At 41.7% G+C, this 16032-nt stretch overlaps 1 protein-coding gene across 1 annotated transcript in view; it reads right to left on the reverse strand.

Moving 5' to 3' along the window:
- Btv (dynein cytoplasmic heavy chain beethoven) overlaps positions 1 to 14773 on the reverse strand; it is a 35139-nt gene extending 20366 nt beyond the window's left edge. Inside the window, exons 1-20 of the mRNA XM_076322864.1 lie at positions 14537 to 14773; positions 13503 to 13831; positions 12464 to 12626; positions 12176 to 12360; positions 11996 to 12108; positions 11232 to 11477; positions 10275 to 10495; positions 9480 to 9878; positions 8544 to 8785; positions 7313 to 7636; positions 6427 to 6493; positions 6018 to 6354; positions 4692 to 5407; positions 4405 to 4567; positions 4079 to 4298; positions 3679 to 3805; positions 2983 to 3306; positions 2607 to 2888; positions 1653 to 1896; positions 396 to 903 (exon numbers count right to left, since the gene is read on the reverse strand). Coding sequence (XP_076178979.1) covers positions 396 to 903; positions 1653 to 1896; positions 2607 to 2888; positions 2983 to 3306; positions 3679 to 3805; positions 4079 to 4298; positions 4405 to 4567; positions 4692 to 5407; positions 6018 to 6354; positions 6427 to 6493; positions 7313 to 7636; positions 8544 to 8785; positions 9480 to 9878; positions 10275 to 10495; positions 11232 to 11477; positions 11996 to 12108; positions 12176 to 12360; positions 12464 to 12626; positions 13503 to 13831; positions 14537 to 14773 — 5447 coding nt within the window. The remainder of the gene's footprint in view (positions 1 to 395; positions 904 to 1652; positions 1897 to 2606; positions 2889 to 2982; positions 3307 to 3678; positions 3806 to 4078; positions 4299 to 4404; positions 4568 to 4691; positions 5408 to 6017; positions 6355 to 6426; positions 6494 to 7312; positions 7637 to 8543; positions 8786 to 9479; positions 9879 to 10274; positions 10496 to 11231; positions 11478 to 11995; positions 12109 to 12175; positions 12361 to 12463; positions 12627 to 13502; positions 13832 to 14536) is intronic.
- Between the last annotated feature and the right edge of the window lie 1259 nt (positions 14774 to 16032).

The following is a 16032-nucleotide window of genomic DNA, read 5'->3' on the forward strand; positions in this document are numbered from 1 at the left end:
GCAATAACAACACGCTTTTATTATTTATACGCCGATGTATAAAATCGAGTAAAACTAATCACGTATAGAAAAAGATATACATTTATAATCCAAAATCAAGATACAACTACATTCGTTGTTAATTTTACTTTAACATAATTATAGGTTAGGTCTAGAAACAGATAAGCTGGACCTCACTTTTGCACCACCCTGTATAGATTCATAATTTTTCAGTCTGTGCAATAGAGACATAATACGAAAGTATAAACGAAAGGTTCGTGTGAAAACTATCTGCAAATCCAAAACAAGGCAACGCTATTGTGTACCATGGAATGTCCCTCAATACCTTGTTAAACCCGTGAAAATAAACCGAACACGGGATAGTTTATTCAGCTTTCGATAAATATTTCCACTACCTGCTGGTCTCGTCCAGGTCAGATCCCGTAGGAATCGCGTCGAGGACAGACCTGAGTGCTCTCAGACCCCAGTCGTAATGAGGCTGACAGGAGAGCAGTACCTCCGCAGTGTCCAGGGTTTCCACGAGCTGCACAGCAAGCGTGGACGCGTCCAAGAATCCATTGCACTCCAGCAACGCCTTGACGATGTCCGATCTATCGGGATGGGCCATACCAATTGGTCTGAAGAGTCTCGCCAACGAATCCGGTAGCTTGCGTCGACCACCGTATTCAACTCCAGCAGGATTCATCGTGATGAACACGCAACAGTGCGGATCGAGATTCACCCTCTGATCGTTGAGCAAAACCTGAGACGAACCATCGCGAACAGCCTCCTGAAGCGGTCTAATCAACATGGCTACCGCACTGAGGGTTTCTTCTTCGAGACGGTTAAATTCGTCGAAACAACCCCATGCACCTGCTTGAGCCAAACCGCCTAGGATTCGTCGCATACTACCGGCGTCCATTCCTAATTTCGGAATTTTTTTATCATCAATCGTTTGCTATCGTTCGTAATTTTAACGAAAGAATGTGTTTCGACAGTTTCGAAGTATCTCTAGTGGGTGAGAATTAATGGCGGGAAGATTGATACGAAATAGGGAGGGTAACATTTTTATACGAAAAGACTAAGTGAAATATATTGAATAATTTTTTCCATTACGAAGCTTCGTTCGCGGGAGAGAAGTAGCTTTGAATATTTATTGGGGCACGTGAGCGAGTAAACGATGTTAATAGATGGACGGTTTAAAGAACCAGGAAACTATCAGTTTTGAGATAGATGTAGCTTGAGATTTTTATTCTCAATGTTTATTATTTTATCGATAGCGGTGATAAAGGAATATTTCTGTGTGGAAATAGGAGTATTTTTGTCAAGTTCCGCGTTAGAGAAAATTCGAATTGGAGAACCGTCAGAAATATAGGTATATTTGAAAATAGTGCAATCGTGACGAATATGATTGTTCGAAGATGGAGGATAAGTTAATAAGAGATCATTTCCAAGAGCCGTGTAGCTATGTTTGCATAAACCACGGAATGTCTGAAAGGAAATCCCTTTAACTGGATTCAGAAGAAATACGGAAATAGAAATTCTTTCTTCGCGTATATTAGCGGGGAATGTTAATTGAAATAGCAAAGACGATGTGTATAAATAGCGTTGGGTGGTCGTTTGGTTCGAGTTGCTAGAAATCGATTTGTAGCTCGTAAACGTCGCATTCTTACCTTCGTCGCAATTGAAAACTAAAACCAGCCTTCCGAGAATAGCGCCGAGTGCTTTGACGCTTTCGGTTTTTCCAGTTCCAGCTGGTCCGGTCGGGCTACCACCCAGGCCGAGTTTCATGGCCTGAGCGAGAGCGAGGAAACACCTCTCTGTCAACGGTGTTTGAACCAAACCTACTGCCGCGCCTTGGTACTCGAAACGGTATGGAAATTCGGCCCCGGCACAACGCACCACCGGTCCTTTATTCTACGGAACAAATCACTTCCTGAACTAACGAATACTTGACCCCTCGACTGTGGACCTCGTCGTGCAATGCAATTGTACAATGACGAGCCACTGCAGAACACACCGCACGGTAAGCGACCGTGTTTGCGAATAATTATTCGGGGAACGCTCCGAGTGAAGATAATTTAGTGTATTTAATTACACGAACTCGTAAGAAAATATTCATTACGACTAAAAAGTAAACAGATTGGATTCGAATTCAATTTTTAAGATAATAGAATACAAGTGGAAAGAATACAGTAAATTCGAGACAGCAATTTATCTTTTTGACACTACAGACAAAATCAAATGGCCGTTCAAGGCCACCGAGGTGCTATCCCCACCGTAAAGTTTCGCTAGCCCGTGGCTCCATCTCTCGACTCTTCGCGTAAACTTATAGCACACACTCGGTCGAGACTTTAGACCGGTTGAATTTCATCCAACTACAGACTTGGCTACATCAACAGATTGTAACGAAACACGAGATACATACTGTCTGTAATAACTTTGGGATACCGTTCGAGCGAACCTCGAGAAGTTCGGTGTATTTCTTCCATTTGCAATAATATTGTATCCTGCCCGATAGAACGTTCTGCGTGTTGTGCGATCAATTACCGTGCAAAATTGGAGGATTGAAAATCAAACAGAAAGTTGAGCGAAAGAGTGGCTGATCTTTGAAAGTAAAAACGTACGGTTCTGTAACTTCTCAGTTGTCTCTGCCAGGTCCAGACGGTGCTCTCGTCCTGCACAGTGACGTTTAGAAGATTCCTGGCTATCTCGAGATGATGCACAGTGTCAAGTAAGAGGCCGCGTGCTTTCAACGCGGTCAATTTGTCACCGGCATCCTCCAATCCCCTGTACCTGGCCCTTTGCGTCTCCAGATATTCGACGAGGTTCTTCAGAGACGATCGACCTTCCTTCAACGCGAGTTCGCATCGTTCCGTAAATCGAATTCTTTCTGCCAGTAGCAGCACCTTAACGGGCGTTACATTCGTTACGGTTATCGTCCAAGTCAGAAGCAGATCCAACCTTCCGGAGAAATTATACCGAAAAGCGAGAAAGATTTACTTGGGTCGGGTAAGACGATGGATCCGGTGTAGTGTCGACCAAGCATTTTTCTAAGCTCTGACGTAGAGCGGTTTTCATCCCCTCTTCGAGATTGCTTAACCATTGCGGTAGTGGATCTTGGAGGTTGACAGGATCGGATAACTGTAATATTTCACCTTCTGGTGACACAACAGCCGTCAACCCATTATCGTCCTTTATTATCGATCCAAGGCCTTGGTACAGTTTTGGCAGATGTGCTTCCAGACCACGGCCATTCGCTGACACTAATTCAAGTAGATCTTCGTCGCTTAGGAAGTACAGGCGTGGATACGACGATCGCTTTTCCTGTAAGTGGGCAAATGGTAGGTCGAAAACATCGTAATCTAGGTTAAACGATCGGGGTGTATTCATTTTTAATATTTCTTGTTTCATATTACCGAATTTTATAGAGAATATATCGCGAAAGTCGATATTTACGTTAGCAGAAACATTGGGTATTAATAGTTTGTATAGAGTGTTACGAGAATAAGTCTGTTAAATGATCTCAAAGGGTAAACATGACGCGATAGGATATTAAACATGATACGATATTAAGGTCAATCCTTTTTTTTTTTAAAGATTTTAAAGTTAGAGTTCCTCTACTATTGTTTAATATAACGGATATCGATGGTCCTCGGGAATGACAAAGTTAAGGCTTCATATCAGACTCTGTAATACCTCTAAGTACTCGTCGAGACTTCTCTGACATCTGTCGAGGAGATCCTTCAAGTTCGTAAAGGCTGAAATGGGAACCCTCCTTACGGACGCTAGCCTCGGATCACGAGACACTTCTCCCATGAGATACCTGAACATTTGTCATAATCGCTGTAAGGAACTCTGAGACTACCAACTGGTAACATTGGAAGTTTATCCAATTACTCCCATTACCGTCTCGAAGAATTACCAAGACTTCTTTGTGCCTTTTAACGAGTCCTATCCGAACCCCTACAGTGCAATTTAATTTCTTATTTAAAAAAAAAAGTCAATTCCATTGTTACGTTTACGTTCTCCCGAACTTTTACATCCATCCATTCATCGTAATGATCCTGGTGCAAAATACGTCACCGCGATCGATCACCTGAATTCTTTGTTGGCCCTGGACCATCTTCCCGTATCGTTGGGTGCCACGCCTCCTTCGTAAACTGGTTCCAAGTAAACCCATTTCCTCTGAATGGTGCTCAGAATCTTTATTCTCTCCTCCACCTCTGAAAGTCCGCTTTCGCAGCGCGCGACGCGGGCAGCGAACCTCTCGTAACCCGTTGCCCCCTTGGCTCCCTCCAGCAGCAGTCTCAGTTCACCTTTTCGTTAACGAACGTAATTAGTTTACCGCGGGATGGAGGGGTTTCTCTCAGGAAATTACGGGAGCCCCGTTGCCAATTTCTGAAATGGAAAAATACGATTTACCCGCCCTCGCTAATAAACTTCCGTATTCCTCGACGAGAAGAATGGTGGCGTTCCCGGTGTCCTTTGATTCCTGGAGCTGAAAATGAGCCGATGCTTCCCAGGACTCCAGCTCCATCAAACCTTGGCGTATACCGCTCTCCGCTGCAGCTCTCTTTGTTATTTCCTGAACGTAAAGTATTCATTAACATATATATTAAACCGTTGTCAGCACTCGGCCAGGCGCCTCTGATCGGTGCATATTGCAATCTCGGGCGTTAAAGACGGAAATGAAACCTCGGATCGTTCACCTTTATCATCTCGGCGTTCTCCTCGATCTTGTCCACGGATCGTAACAAGTGGCCCAGGGTGATGTCCCTCGTGTTTTTGACATCGTTCAAATCCAGCAACGGTTTCAATTCCGCCCAGTGTTCGTCCGCGATTTCATCGCCACGAAGAAGCTGTAGCCACTCGATGGCGTCCCTTACCTCCCGTACCTTTCTACCGACCGATGTGTCCATCTCCGACTCGTCCTTCAATTGATCCTTCAACTGAACTCGTATCCTGTTCTCCCAAGAATCCAACCAATCGTGCAACCTGGCTAGCCTTCTGCTCGCCACTATCCACTCTTCTTCCTCTTGGTTCCTCAGTTCCTCCAAAAATTCAGCCTGGAATCGACAGTTGGATTCTTCTACCTCCAATTGTAGCTCCTGTTTCTTCATGCTCTCCTCGTTCTTCTCCAAAATGTCCTCCACGTTCAACTCGATCCTGCCACAGTCGGTGTTCAAAGCGTCCAGTTGCTCCCTCAAGTTCGTCCATCTTTCTCTCATCGAGATGATCCAGTCCAGGGCGACGATCTCCGGCTTTGAAGACCATTTCGTCTGCCATCTCTCCAACTCGTCTCTCAGGGCCACTGCTCTGTGACGGAGGTTCACTTTGGCGTCCTCGAGTTCACGACCCACGACGGTCTTGTGACGCTCCAAACGATCGGCCAGGTCCTGCCAGGACGTGTACGCTGCGCTGACACCTGTTTTAACAAATTTCGGAATTGACTGCAAACTAATTTCTACTTGGAAAAGATATCTACCGATCTTTTTCTTATTTAGAAGTACTTGGTAACCGAGTTATTCAAGTGAGCAACAGATCCTTTCTAACAAGGGAAGATTGGGAGCTCGAATATTTAAAATTAGTCTCTTTTAAATTCAATGTTCAAGAATGGTTTTCGTCTACGTATTATTCTTCAGGATTTATTAGTTTACATATGTATAGCACACCTGGCTGATTGGTATCTCTGATTGTGATCCGACATTGATCTTCAATCTCTCGCAAACATACTATAATTTTGTACATTACAAAGTATTAAATATTTCAAGAATCTACTTTTTAAGTTTATCCAGCTGTACAAAAAATATACACAATTTTATCCGTCTTAATTTGAAGATTTCTCAAAAATCTACCGATCTTTCAAAGACAGAGTACGTCCGTAAAGGATTGAGACACCATTGATAAAACCTAGAAACGTGCGTGCAACTTTTCAAGAATCTCGGTTCGCGAAGCTGTAGGAAAATAATTTCCAGAGTATCCAGGTCTTTGAGACTTTTCCACAATTTGTTCAACAATGGTACGAAGAAGATTACCCTCGAGGTTCTCGCTAGTCCACGCTGCAAGTACTTTGGAAAGTCCAGCAATTGCTTCCATCTCGTCGGCCATGCCAGACGACTGTTCCTGGATACGAGCGTGTGCCTCGTAAGCCAAGCCAACTTCTTCCACGCTTCGAGGTCTACGCTCCAGTTCCTTCGAAGCCGAAGAAAGGAACTCCACGATGGCAACCAGCCTCGAGGAAGCTTCCACCCTCAAATCGGAACACAAACGTTCCCAGTATCGACGAGAAGCAGATTCCAAATCGCTCCTGGTCGTTGCTGTGTCCACGCTGATGCACCAAATCTTCACCTCGCTTCCTCGTAATTTTCCAACCTGTTTTTTTTTTACGATTACAGAGCTGTTAAACTAAATTGATAAATAATTTGCGGAAAATCAGATGCTGACCTCTTGGGCCCATTGTTTGGAATCCTTGAATGCTCTGGTCCATTCTTGGGGCGATCGTCCCTTCAGTCTTTGTTCGAAGAAAAAATTCAATTTGAAAATTGAAGTTAAATCGAAAGATACGATCATTCGATAAAATATTATTCAATTTCTTACTGGACGGAGTATGAATATGGACGTATGTTCGCCAATGAAAATACAACTATGTACGATTATTTTTCTACGTGAAAATATTAATGTTGTTCTACAAATTAAACGAGAAGTACTATCTTTGGATACTATCTTCGCGTGAATACTTCTGCGTAAATCAGAAATTGTTAGGCAAGATCTATGTGAAATTACTGATAAGTCCGGATGATTAATCTTCTCCACTGTTACCTAAACTAGGTTCATCTAAACTTATGCGTACCATGTAAAAAAATTCTTTTCTATTAAGTTTTAGAAATTAAGAAAAAACGAATAGAAATTATTTCAAAAGAATAATATACGTTGCACTCAATTAGATTACTCAAAGTGTACCTCTGCTGATTTACACTCTGCTTCAATGATTCTTTTATAGAAAAAAATGCCCTTTTATAGAAAATTCTTTTCCATTAAGTTTTAGAAATTAAGAAAAAACGAATAAATATTATTTCAAAAGAATAATATACGTTGCACTCAATTAGATTACTCAACGTCTGCTGATTTACACTCTACTCCAATGATTCTTTTATAAAAAAAGAAATGCCCTCGACTTCGTCGCGTACACGAGACAAGGTGAAATAAAGCAAAAAAGAGATAAATATATCTTTCTAAATTGCTACTCGAGATCGTCGGTCCGGACGGATAGCGGATCGATGGGCCATTTCTGAAAAGTTTCGTTACTGTAATTTCGTTTTCCAGCTTGTACCGTTCAGCGGTGTCAATTTTCGCCGGCGCCGCCAGTTTCAGCCATTTCATTCGGAGCGTTTCCAGAGCGGAAAGAGCAATTTCGGCCTGCTTGTAGACACCGCCGAACAGATAGCCGCTTCTTTGAATCAGATCACCGAAGTGTGCATCCGCCGTGTCTCCAACTCCACGGAAGTTCATCGGGATCGAGAGCGATCGACGTATCGCCGAGTATAATTTTGCACGGATCTCCTCGAGCGAGGGCCTCCATTGCAAAGATCCGTCTCTGAACGTCAGCTCCACTTTAATATCCGGCAGTTTCTTCAACAGTGACGGCAAGGCGCCTCTGTAAAAAAAAATAAAAGAAAATAAAGGAATAAACAAAGAAAGACGGGAAGACGAAAACTTTTCTTTCGTCTGTTTTATGGAAATCGCCTATGAATATGAAAATTGCGCATTATCACGGTGAAATAGTTTCCAGAATATTCGAAATTCATTAGAAACTCTGAGTTCTGTTGTCACAGGGAGGGGGAACGCAACCGTGGATACAAATCCCATTTCGTCGACTCGTTCTCGTTTCGTTTATTTTATATTCATCGACGTCTCCTCGAAATTACTGCTCTTTAATTAGATTCTGCTCGTTGGTACGCGCTTGAAATTCGTTTCAATTTTGAACAATTTTAGCCGGATGTTAGCCAATTACGTGTAGAATAAATGGATAACTGTTGGAATCTATTCGGGTTTCATTGTAGTATCGATATTGTCGATCGAAACGTTTCGTAAGGGTTATCCAGAGAGATGGTTGATTATTACGAAATTGAAACAATACAAAATTGTCGTCATTGAAGTCTCCTCGAAATTACTGCAATTTAATTAGATTCTACTCGTTGGTGGAGTATATGTTGGAATCTATTCGGGTTTCATTGTATTATCGATATTGTCGATCGAAACGTTTCCTAAGAGTTATCCAAAGAGACGGTAGATTATTACAAAATTGAAACAATAGAAAATAAATTACAACGAAACATATTACATTCTACTTAGCCCGAGAGCTCAAGGAAATATTTTATCTGTATCGTCACTTTGATTAAATATTCTGTACTCTAGCCAATCTACTAAAATATTCTACCTTCTGTTCGTCAACTTGATCAAATATTCCAAGTCCTCTCTGATCTAATAGACAACGACAATATATCTACTTGGGTATAGTTAAGGTGAGTAGCATTTTCTATAGTATAGTTTACAATATTCACCTATAAGCTACTCCCAACACTTTGAGCAGCTGCCTGTCCCAATGCAGCTTCCAAGCTTTCGTGTTTCCATATTCAGCTTCCACGGTGTCGACGATGGTTCTCATGTTCATCAGGGCGTCTTTCCATGCGTTCTGATTACCAATTAGATTCACGGTCTCTCCTTTTAGCAAATTCGACACCAAGTCTCGTAACGAACCGTGCTTCGCAGCCAGATCGGAGTTTTGTTGCGCGAATTTTCTCACCTGCGTTAATAAGAATGTATCTCAAAGTTCTCGTAAATATTTCAGAGTACTCTGAACAAATATTACAACTGTACACGAAATAAAGAACAATCATCTTGTACAATAATCGTTAATCAACATCGCGCGGCTGATTCCTCGAATGTTATTCACACACGATGATCATGCTCCAATTCGTGACTCGAAATTCTCATTTACATTTATCGATCTCATACAATCTAATACAATCGATCTAACATCTCCTCGACACGAGAGAAAATAATTCTAATAAAAATTCATTGACAAGTATTTAAAACAATTTCACGTTAAATTAAATCGTCTAAATTGTTTCTGCAAATTCGAGAGAGCCTGTATCACGCCACCTTTCAATACCTTACATAATTTACTTAACACGCTATTCTTCCCATATCTCCATCGTATTCAGTTTCTTCCTGTCGTGCTTCATTTGCAATATCCTTGGATCGTAATCGACACTTTATTTTTATTTTCGTTAAGTGCAAATTGACTCGACACATCGTCGGCCGCGTGCAACAAACGGCCAATGTGTGCTCGAAAGAATAAAAATCACCGGAGAGCCAAATATTTGTTCAGAAAACAATGATGAATCGAGGAACGAGTTATCTCGCAACGGCGTCAGAAGTAATTTCAATCAATGATACAATCAGAGTGTTAATTGTAAATTCTTCCGTTAAATTACCAGTTCCTTCAATCTGAGAGTGTAAGCATCGACCGCGAGAGGATCGGACCAAACGACTCCGGATTGTTCTTGAACAGCTCGTGCCAGTTCGAGGGCTGTGGTGAGCATGAGCGGCCTCTGAGAAGGCACCATGCGATCACCGATCGTGTTGTGAAAAGTGGCCACTTGCTGAAGAGACCTGGCACGTCCTGCCAGGGAGCTTGCTCTCTCCACCAGGTCCCTCACCTCGCGTGGAAGTTCGACACCTTGGCTCGAAAGTGCTCTGGCTTCTCTGATCAAGGTCATCAATCTTGGATCGTAGGTCACGCGCATCATACTGGTACCGGTTAACTCCACCACTGCGGAATCGGTACCCAAAGACAGTTCTCTCTTCGTAACAGCGTTCTTCGTTTCCTCCGTCTAATTAGGTATGCAAATTTTCAAGTGAAAAGTAAAAATATTACGATATACCTTACGATCGACGAGAAGGAAAAGTTTCCTAATCGAGAATTATAGGAAACAATTTTTTTTTGGATGAAAAAAAGTAGAAACATGTTTTCAGATTACTTTATCACGCTTTGAATATTTAAGAAAGAAAATTTCAAACGTACGAGTAAATCTCAACGAGACTCTATAATAATGTTTTAAATTTTCAGAAGACTCGATTTCATTTTTGGAGAAATAGATTCTATCCGAGATATTTCTTTAAAGAGGGAAACAACCAGTTTGTAGTATGCACGGATCGAATCATCGCGGCTATTATAGGAATTATTTTCTTCAACTGTACAAGCTACATAAAATGATTAAAAAAGTTACCCAAGACTCGAGGAACCGTTGCCGCTTCCTTTCGACGTCTCTCAGAGCTGTCGTTACTTTTGATGAGATTTCTTCGTATCCGGGAAGATCAGCGAGCAGCTCTTTCCCTAATTTGCTTAAACTTTCCAGCCTCGTTTCTGATGACCTGGCAGCTTGAACTTCTTGAAGTATTCTGGGACTGTCTAGAAGATCTCCCGTGTCTGGTCCGGCCAAGCAGTTTTCTTAAGTTTCGTTGATCGACCGGGCAGATTCGAACGAGAAATTAAAAAATTTGTTAAAACAAAGAAATGATTCCTGTTCGGTTCTGAAGAGCTGTTGTACGAGGACACAAGTGCATTGACAAGAAATTGAAAGAAGAAGCACCGTAAAATTATTCATCGTCCAAGATAAATGAATATGAAAATGAGGATTCGTGGAAGATGACGGCAGAGTTTACACGATGATCCAAGTGTAATTGATCCGATAGACCTGGAAAGACCTAACAAGAATGAGTCTGACAAATTAAAATACGTAAGAATTGAGGAATGATTCGTGGTCACTTCTGAAGAATTGTTTCACGAGTAAGAACAATATGAAACGTAAAATTGAAACGAACATAAAAAAAAGAAAGATTCGTAAAAGGACCCGAGAAAAATGAATCTGGAGAGATCAGTCTGGTCTCCTCTGAGTTTCTCGAGACCATGGTCATCTTGAACGTGTCAATGATCGGTGATACTGGGTTGTTCGGTAAGTTTTGTCATTTCTTCCATTGTAAAAAAATACCACGACACTTCAACGTTTGCACAACTGTAAGTATACGAACGAGTCGACAGATTTACCTGAAACTTCGCACATGTTCGTCAAACGGTAGTACCCTCTTCCGAAAAATAAAACGACGAATCTAACAGCTCCGTTTCTTATCCAACGACAAAACTTATCGAGCAACCTGTTACATTTCTCGTTTCGTGTTCAAATTACCTATAAGGTCCCCGTACGCCATGAGCAACGTTTCGCGTTCACCGCGTAGAACTCTTTTCAAGCCATCTCTCTTCATCAGTTCGAAATAACGTCGAAACTCCGCAAGCAGGGAATTAGGTGTGCTGGCATCCGCAATTTGTGACTTTAATTTTTGTGCAACTCGTTCCTCGGCAGGTACCAAGCCTTCCTCGACCTTTCTTCTGAGTCGGTTCCAATCGGTGCTCCTTTCATCGTCATCGAAGACGACTGAGGTAAAAGATACGAAATAAAAGCGTCATCGGTTTACGAAATTATTAAACAACGTGCTAAAAGTACGCTCGAATGACATTATTATCCAAACGATATATTTCAAACGACATATTTAAATGTTTCGCATCGATTGTCCGTTTCTGAAAAGTAACTCGAAGATTTACATTCCAAGATCAAATTTATCAAACTTGGGTGTTGCTTTTTGTCGTTCGTTTAACCCGGGTGCCTTCTTCGAGTCTTTTTCGAATCATCGCGTCTCCACGTAATATTATTCTTCCAGAATTAAAGTTATTATAATACAATAGACGCGATCGAACGCTTTGCTGTTCCCTTAATCTCATCGGTGCTACGAAATGAAAAGTCCGGAAGATTTTTACTTCGTTGCGCGTTTAATCGAACGAGAGAATAGTTCAAAGTGAAAATGCACCAGTAGTGCATTTCCAAGGTTATCGTTCTATTGCTGTAGAAACCTCACAGAAAGAGGTAGAAAGATATTGTTGACAGAAACGTGATACCTCTAACGTCATCGAAGCATTGCATCAACGTATCCGTGCCAAGTCCGGATCTTTCAGTGGTTGTCAGTAGCCTGGTTAATTGTCGATACTGAGCACGTAACTCGGCAATCTGCCTAAAGATGACGAGAATAACTCGATGTTTTATTAGAAACCAGGAAGGGAAAGAATCGATTCCAATACCTGAGTCGTGTACCGATTCGCGAGCATCTCTCGGGGATATGTCTAGCTCCTTTCCAAGGATGAAGAGAATGATGGGGCCAGAAGAGTGTCGTGAACTGTTCCGCCATGCTCGTCCATTTTTCGCAAATATCAGCGCCGTGCGAAATCTTTTCGATTTTCAATCGATCGTCCGAATTACGGGTTTGCTTAATAAACAGATTCGCGGTTAAACACTCGGTACTGTTCCGTGAATTTACGAGTTTGTTTATCAATTTTAGTATTTTCCACCGCGATGCTTTTGCGTATTACCTCGTCTATCACGTTTCTCACTAGGGACACCATTTCGTCCCCAACGATGTCCAGAAAGGACTTCATACGTTCCTCGGGATACACCGAGTCCCCTAATTTCCATAAATCGTCGACATAACCCGAAACTGCCTCGACAGCATCTTCCACTCCAATCAACCCATCTCTGAGCAACGAGAATCATTACGGAAATTAATGCGATCCTTTTGTACAATATCTACGATTTCAATGTTTCCCTATCGGTGTTGAACAACATTTGATCCCTTACTGCGTGAATTCTTTTTCGAAAAGGAAGAAAAATTCTTTCAAGTGGAATAATAGCACAGGAATCGTTCGAAAGATGATTAATAATGTATCTCTTGATTTTATTTGTATAGATTTTTTCTTAACTATTGAACCGCGTGATCAGTTTAGATCAGTGCTGTTGACAAATGAAACCCCTCGCGTGCTAGCATATTAATGGAGACGGAGTGGGGGAAGCCTCCGAGGTTTAGAGGTTATGTTAAACAGCACTGGTGTGGATAATTAATCTACGCTAAATCAATAATATTCATACACAACCTGTACCAAGGTACCAAAATGATTCTACTTCTTAAATCGATATTGTACTTGTGTCCTACTTATTTCACAAAAATAAACAAAATCACGTAGACTTAGGTACTCAAATGTTTTCAAAGCTTCGTATCAGATCTCCAATACTGAAAAAGTCACTGGGAACATCTCTGACAATTTTCAAAGTATTTACTAATCAACAAATATTGTTAGTTCATATTAATTTTGTCATCGATGCGATAAATGAAACACGTTATCGAAGTTTCGTTCCTTATTCTAGTACCAATTGTAAAAATTCGATGTATTCGGATGTTTGAAAGGCTAAAAAAAACTTGATACGTGCTGCGTACACACGTATAACACCCCGTGCAATAAGGGGTTAAAACGCAAGATCAGTGCTTCCGGAGAGATTTGAAATTCATCGCTAAACTTTTACTCGATTCGACGACTACATTTCCCGAGATCAGTTTTATTTCAATCTTTACGACACCTGGCCACCGCTGCGCTCTCCAGCTCGGCCCTGATACTCTTCAAGCTTTTTACAGCCTCGCCGTAGATCGTTCTGTCGTGCGAACGCTTCGCTTCTTCCCATCTTTTCCTCCAATAATCTTCCTCCTCGAAGACGGAGGTCGTGGCCGGCGAACCGAGAAGATTCTCTTCGAGTTTCTTCAGATACGACGAACTCAGTCCGAAAGATCGTAGCGTCGGTGCCCATACTTGTCGAAGTGCCTCGATCAATGTCGATCCTTTACCGCTACCGGTGGACGTCACCTGAACGAGCTCGTGGAAATTCTTCTCCGTCACCGATGCTTCTGTCAACTGTCGAACATTGGATCACTTCTTTCCTCCGTCCTTACCTTTCGGTCCATTATCGACGGACAGTGTTCGCCTTTCTTTCCAAACAAGCTTTCGAGAGAGTGGATTAAAAGAAAGACACGATCGATTTTAAATAATTATTTCCTTTAATCACGCGCGTGAGAATTTTCTTTCTACGGATACGTTCGATCGACAAAGAGGGAAAAGAGAGATTCTGTAACGGTAAAAGATCTAAAAATTACTACCAAGCGAGCAGAAACGTAGCCTGAGTTAAAAAATGGAGTAATTTATCACTTACTCGCGTGACATCGATCTACGTTACAATAAACGTTTCGCGTCACTTTGAACCTCCCATGGGCATCGCATTCTGCGGATAAGAACATCTAAGAATACCTAAGAGGTGTTCTTTACTACTAACCGTTCACTTTCCTTTCTGTTATAATTATTTATCAACCCTCTCGATCCACCTGATTGCTTCACCCTCGACTCGGTTACATCCACGGTATTAATGAAACGCGTGGATTCGTTGTCCACGGAACGAAATTTGGAAACTGTCTCTGAAAATTTCTCATCCCCGTCCACAAATTTATTCAACGGCGAAAATTCTGCAGGAGCTATCTATCCTCGATTACTCCGGGACGCTTTCAACGATCCAGATGAGAACGTCGGTCCAATCTACCGCAGCCCCATTTTGAATTCTAATTTTACCTTGAAGAAGACCAAGGTGTTTCTGCCGACCAGCAACTCGTTGCTCAATTCCAAGCGTATCTCATCGTCGTCGGTGATGGCCGGCTGTGCAGAGAGGGTTCTGCACGTGGCTCTGTCCAGAAAATTGTCCAGCACCGATTCTCCATTGGCGATGGTCTCCTCGTTCATCGGCGAGACACCGAAGAAATGACCCGCGGTGGACACTATCAAGGATCTACGTTTATCGGCCACCACCATTTTTCGTCACGCGGTGGTGATTTACCACTCGGTGTCGCAAATGCACCCTGAAACGTTCACCGGTGCATTATGGAGTTCTCCACGGTACGCGAACGTACCGTGTGTTTGTCCTTGTCGCGTGGTGATCGTTCCTGTCGTCATGGCGACTCGCGATCAACACAAACCAGCTGTCAGCTAGGCCACGTGCTACCGAGATAGCAATCACTGTAGGTGGTCGGGACGACGCAACGCGGTATATTCTGAGAATTTTTCAAGTGGAGTACACGAGAAATCGAATGGCCACGTTTCTAGATTAATACGTGGAACCGTAACGATTCGTTTTTCGTCGATGGTTGCGCGACAGACACTTTTCGTAATCGTTAGATCCCAGTTCGGTTAGATTTTAAGCGATTCGAACATTGAATAGATTTCAACGTGGGAGGATTATAAATATGTAGGTCATCGAATATCGATATTGAAAAGTGATCGAATTATTGATAAGTGTTGTACGAATGGTAATATTGTTTTAAGGTTAGTGTTGTAGGTTATCGCAAAGACCAGTGATTATATCGAAAAGTTTTGAAATTTAATTTGCAGCAACTTTTGTGCACATCTGGTGTAAAAGTAACGGTGAGCGAGATAGAGTAATGGTGGACGACCCCTATAACTCAGCCTTCCAGCGAGAGTTATGCGACGTCATGTAGATTAGACTTTTTTCCATGTTTCTCTCCCTTTATTTAAATGTTCGGTGATAACTTCCATACGTGACCTATAACTTTCTCCGTTTGTGTACGCTTTGTGTTTTCAGGTATGTTTGCTCTGTTTTCCTTTCTTTCTCCCGCTCTTTCGACTTTCGTATTTATTTTTGTATCGAAAAGGGTTCGTCCCGTACAAATAAATAAAATTCAAACTTAAATTTTAAATCGGGCCGTACCACGGATACGCTACAGATTTCGTCGCAATTGCTCCAGCTAGTTTTATCCTGATGCGATAACAAAGAAACAAATTTCGTTTTATTTATATAGATACAATCCATACAGGTTTTCGTAGGAAATATATTATAATTTACGAAACGTTACTAACCGAAGATTTGTGGTCTAATCGAACGTGAAAATAATTACAGTAGTGATATTTGTCGCATTTTGTAGAATGTAATAGAATTTAGTTATAAAATTATGTTAAGTTCTCAATTGAGAAAATTAATTAAATTATAAATTGTATTAACTTTAACCCTTGTGAAATTTTGTATCGTTTATTTTGTTCAATTAGACCTCCGTTTC

Source organism: Ptiloglossa arizonensis, chromosome 11 (assembly GCF_051014685.1).
Source record: "Ptiloglossa arizonensis isolate GNS036 chromosome 11, iyPtiAriz1_principal, whole genome shotgun sequence".
NCBI classification, from domain to species: domain Eukaryota; kingdom Metazoa; phylum Arthropoda; class Insecta; order Hymenoptera; family Colletidae; genus Ptiloglossa; species Ptiloglossa arizonensis.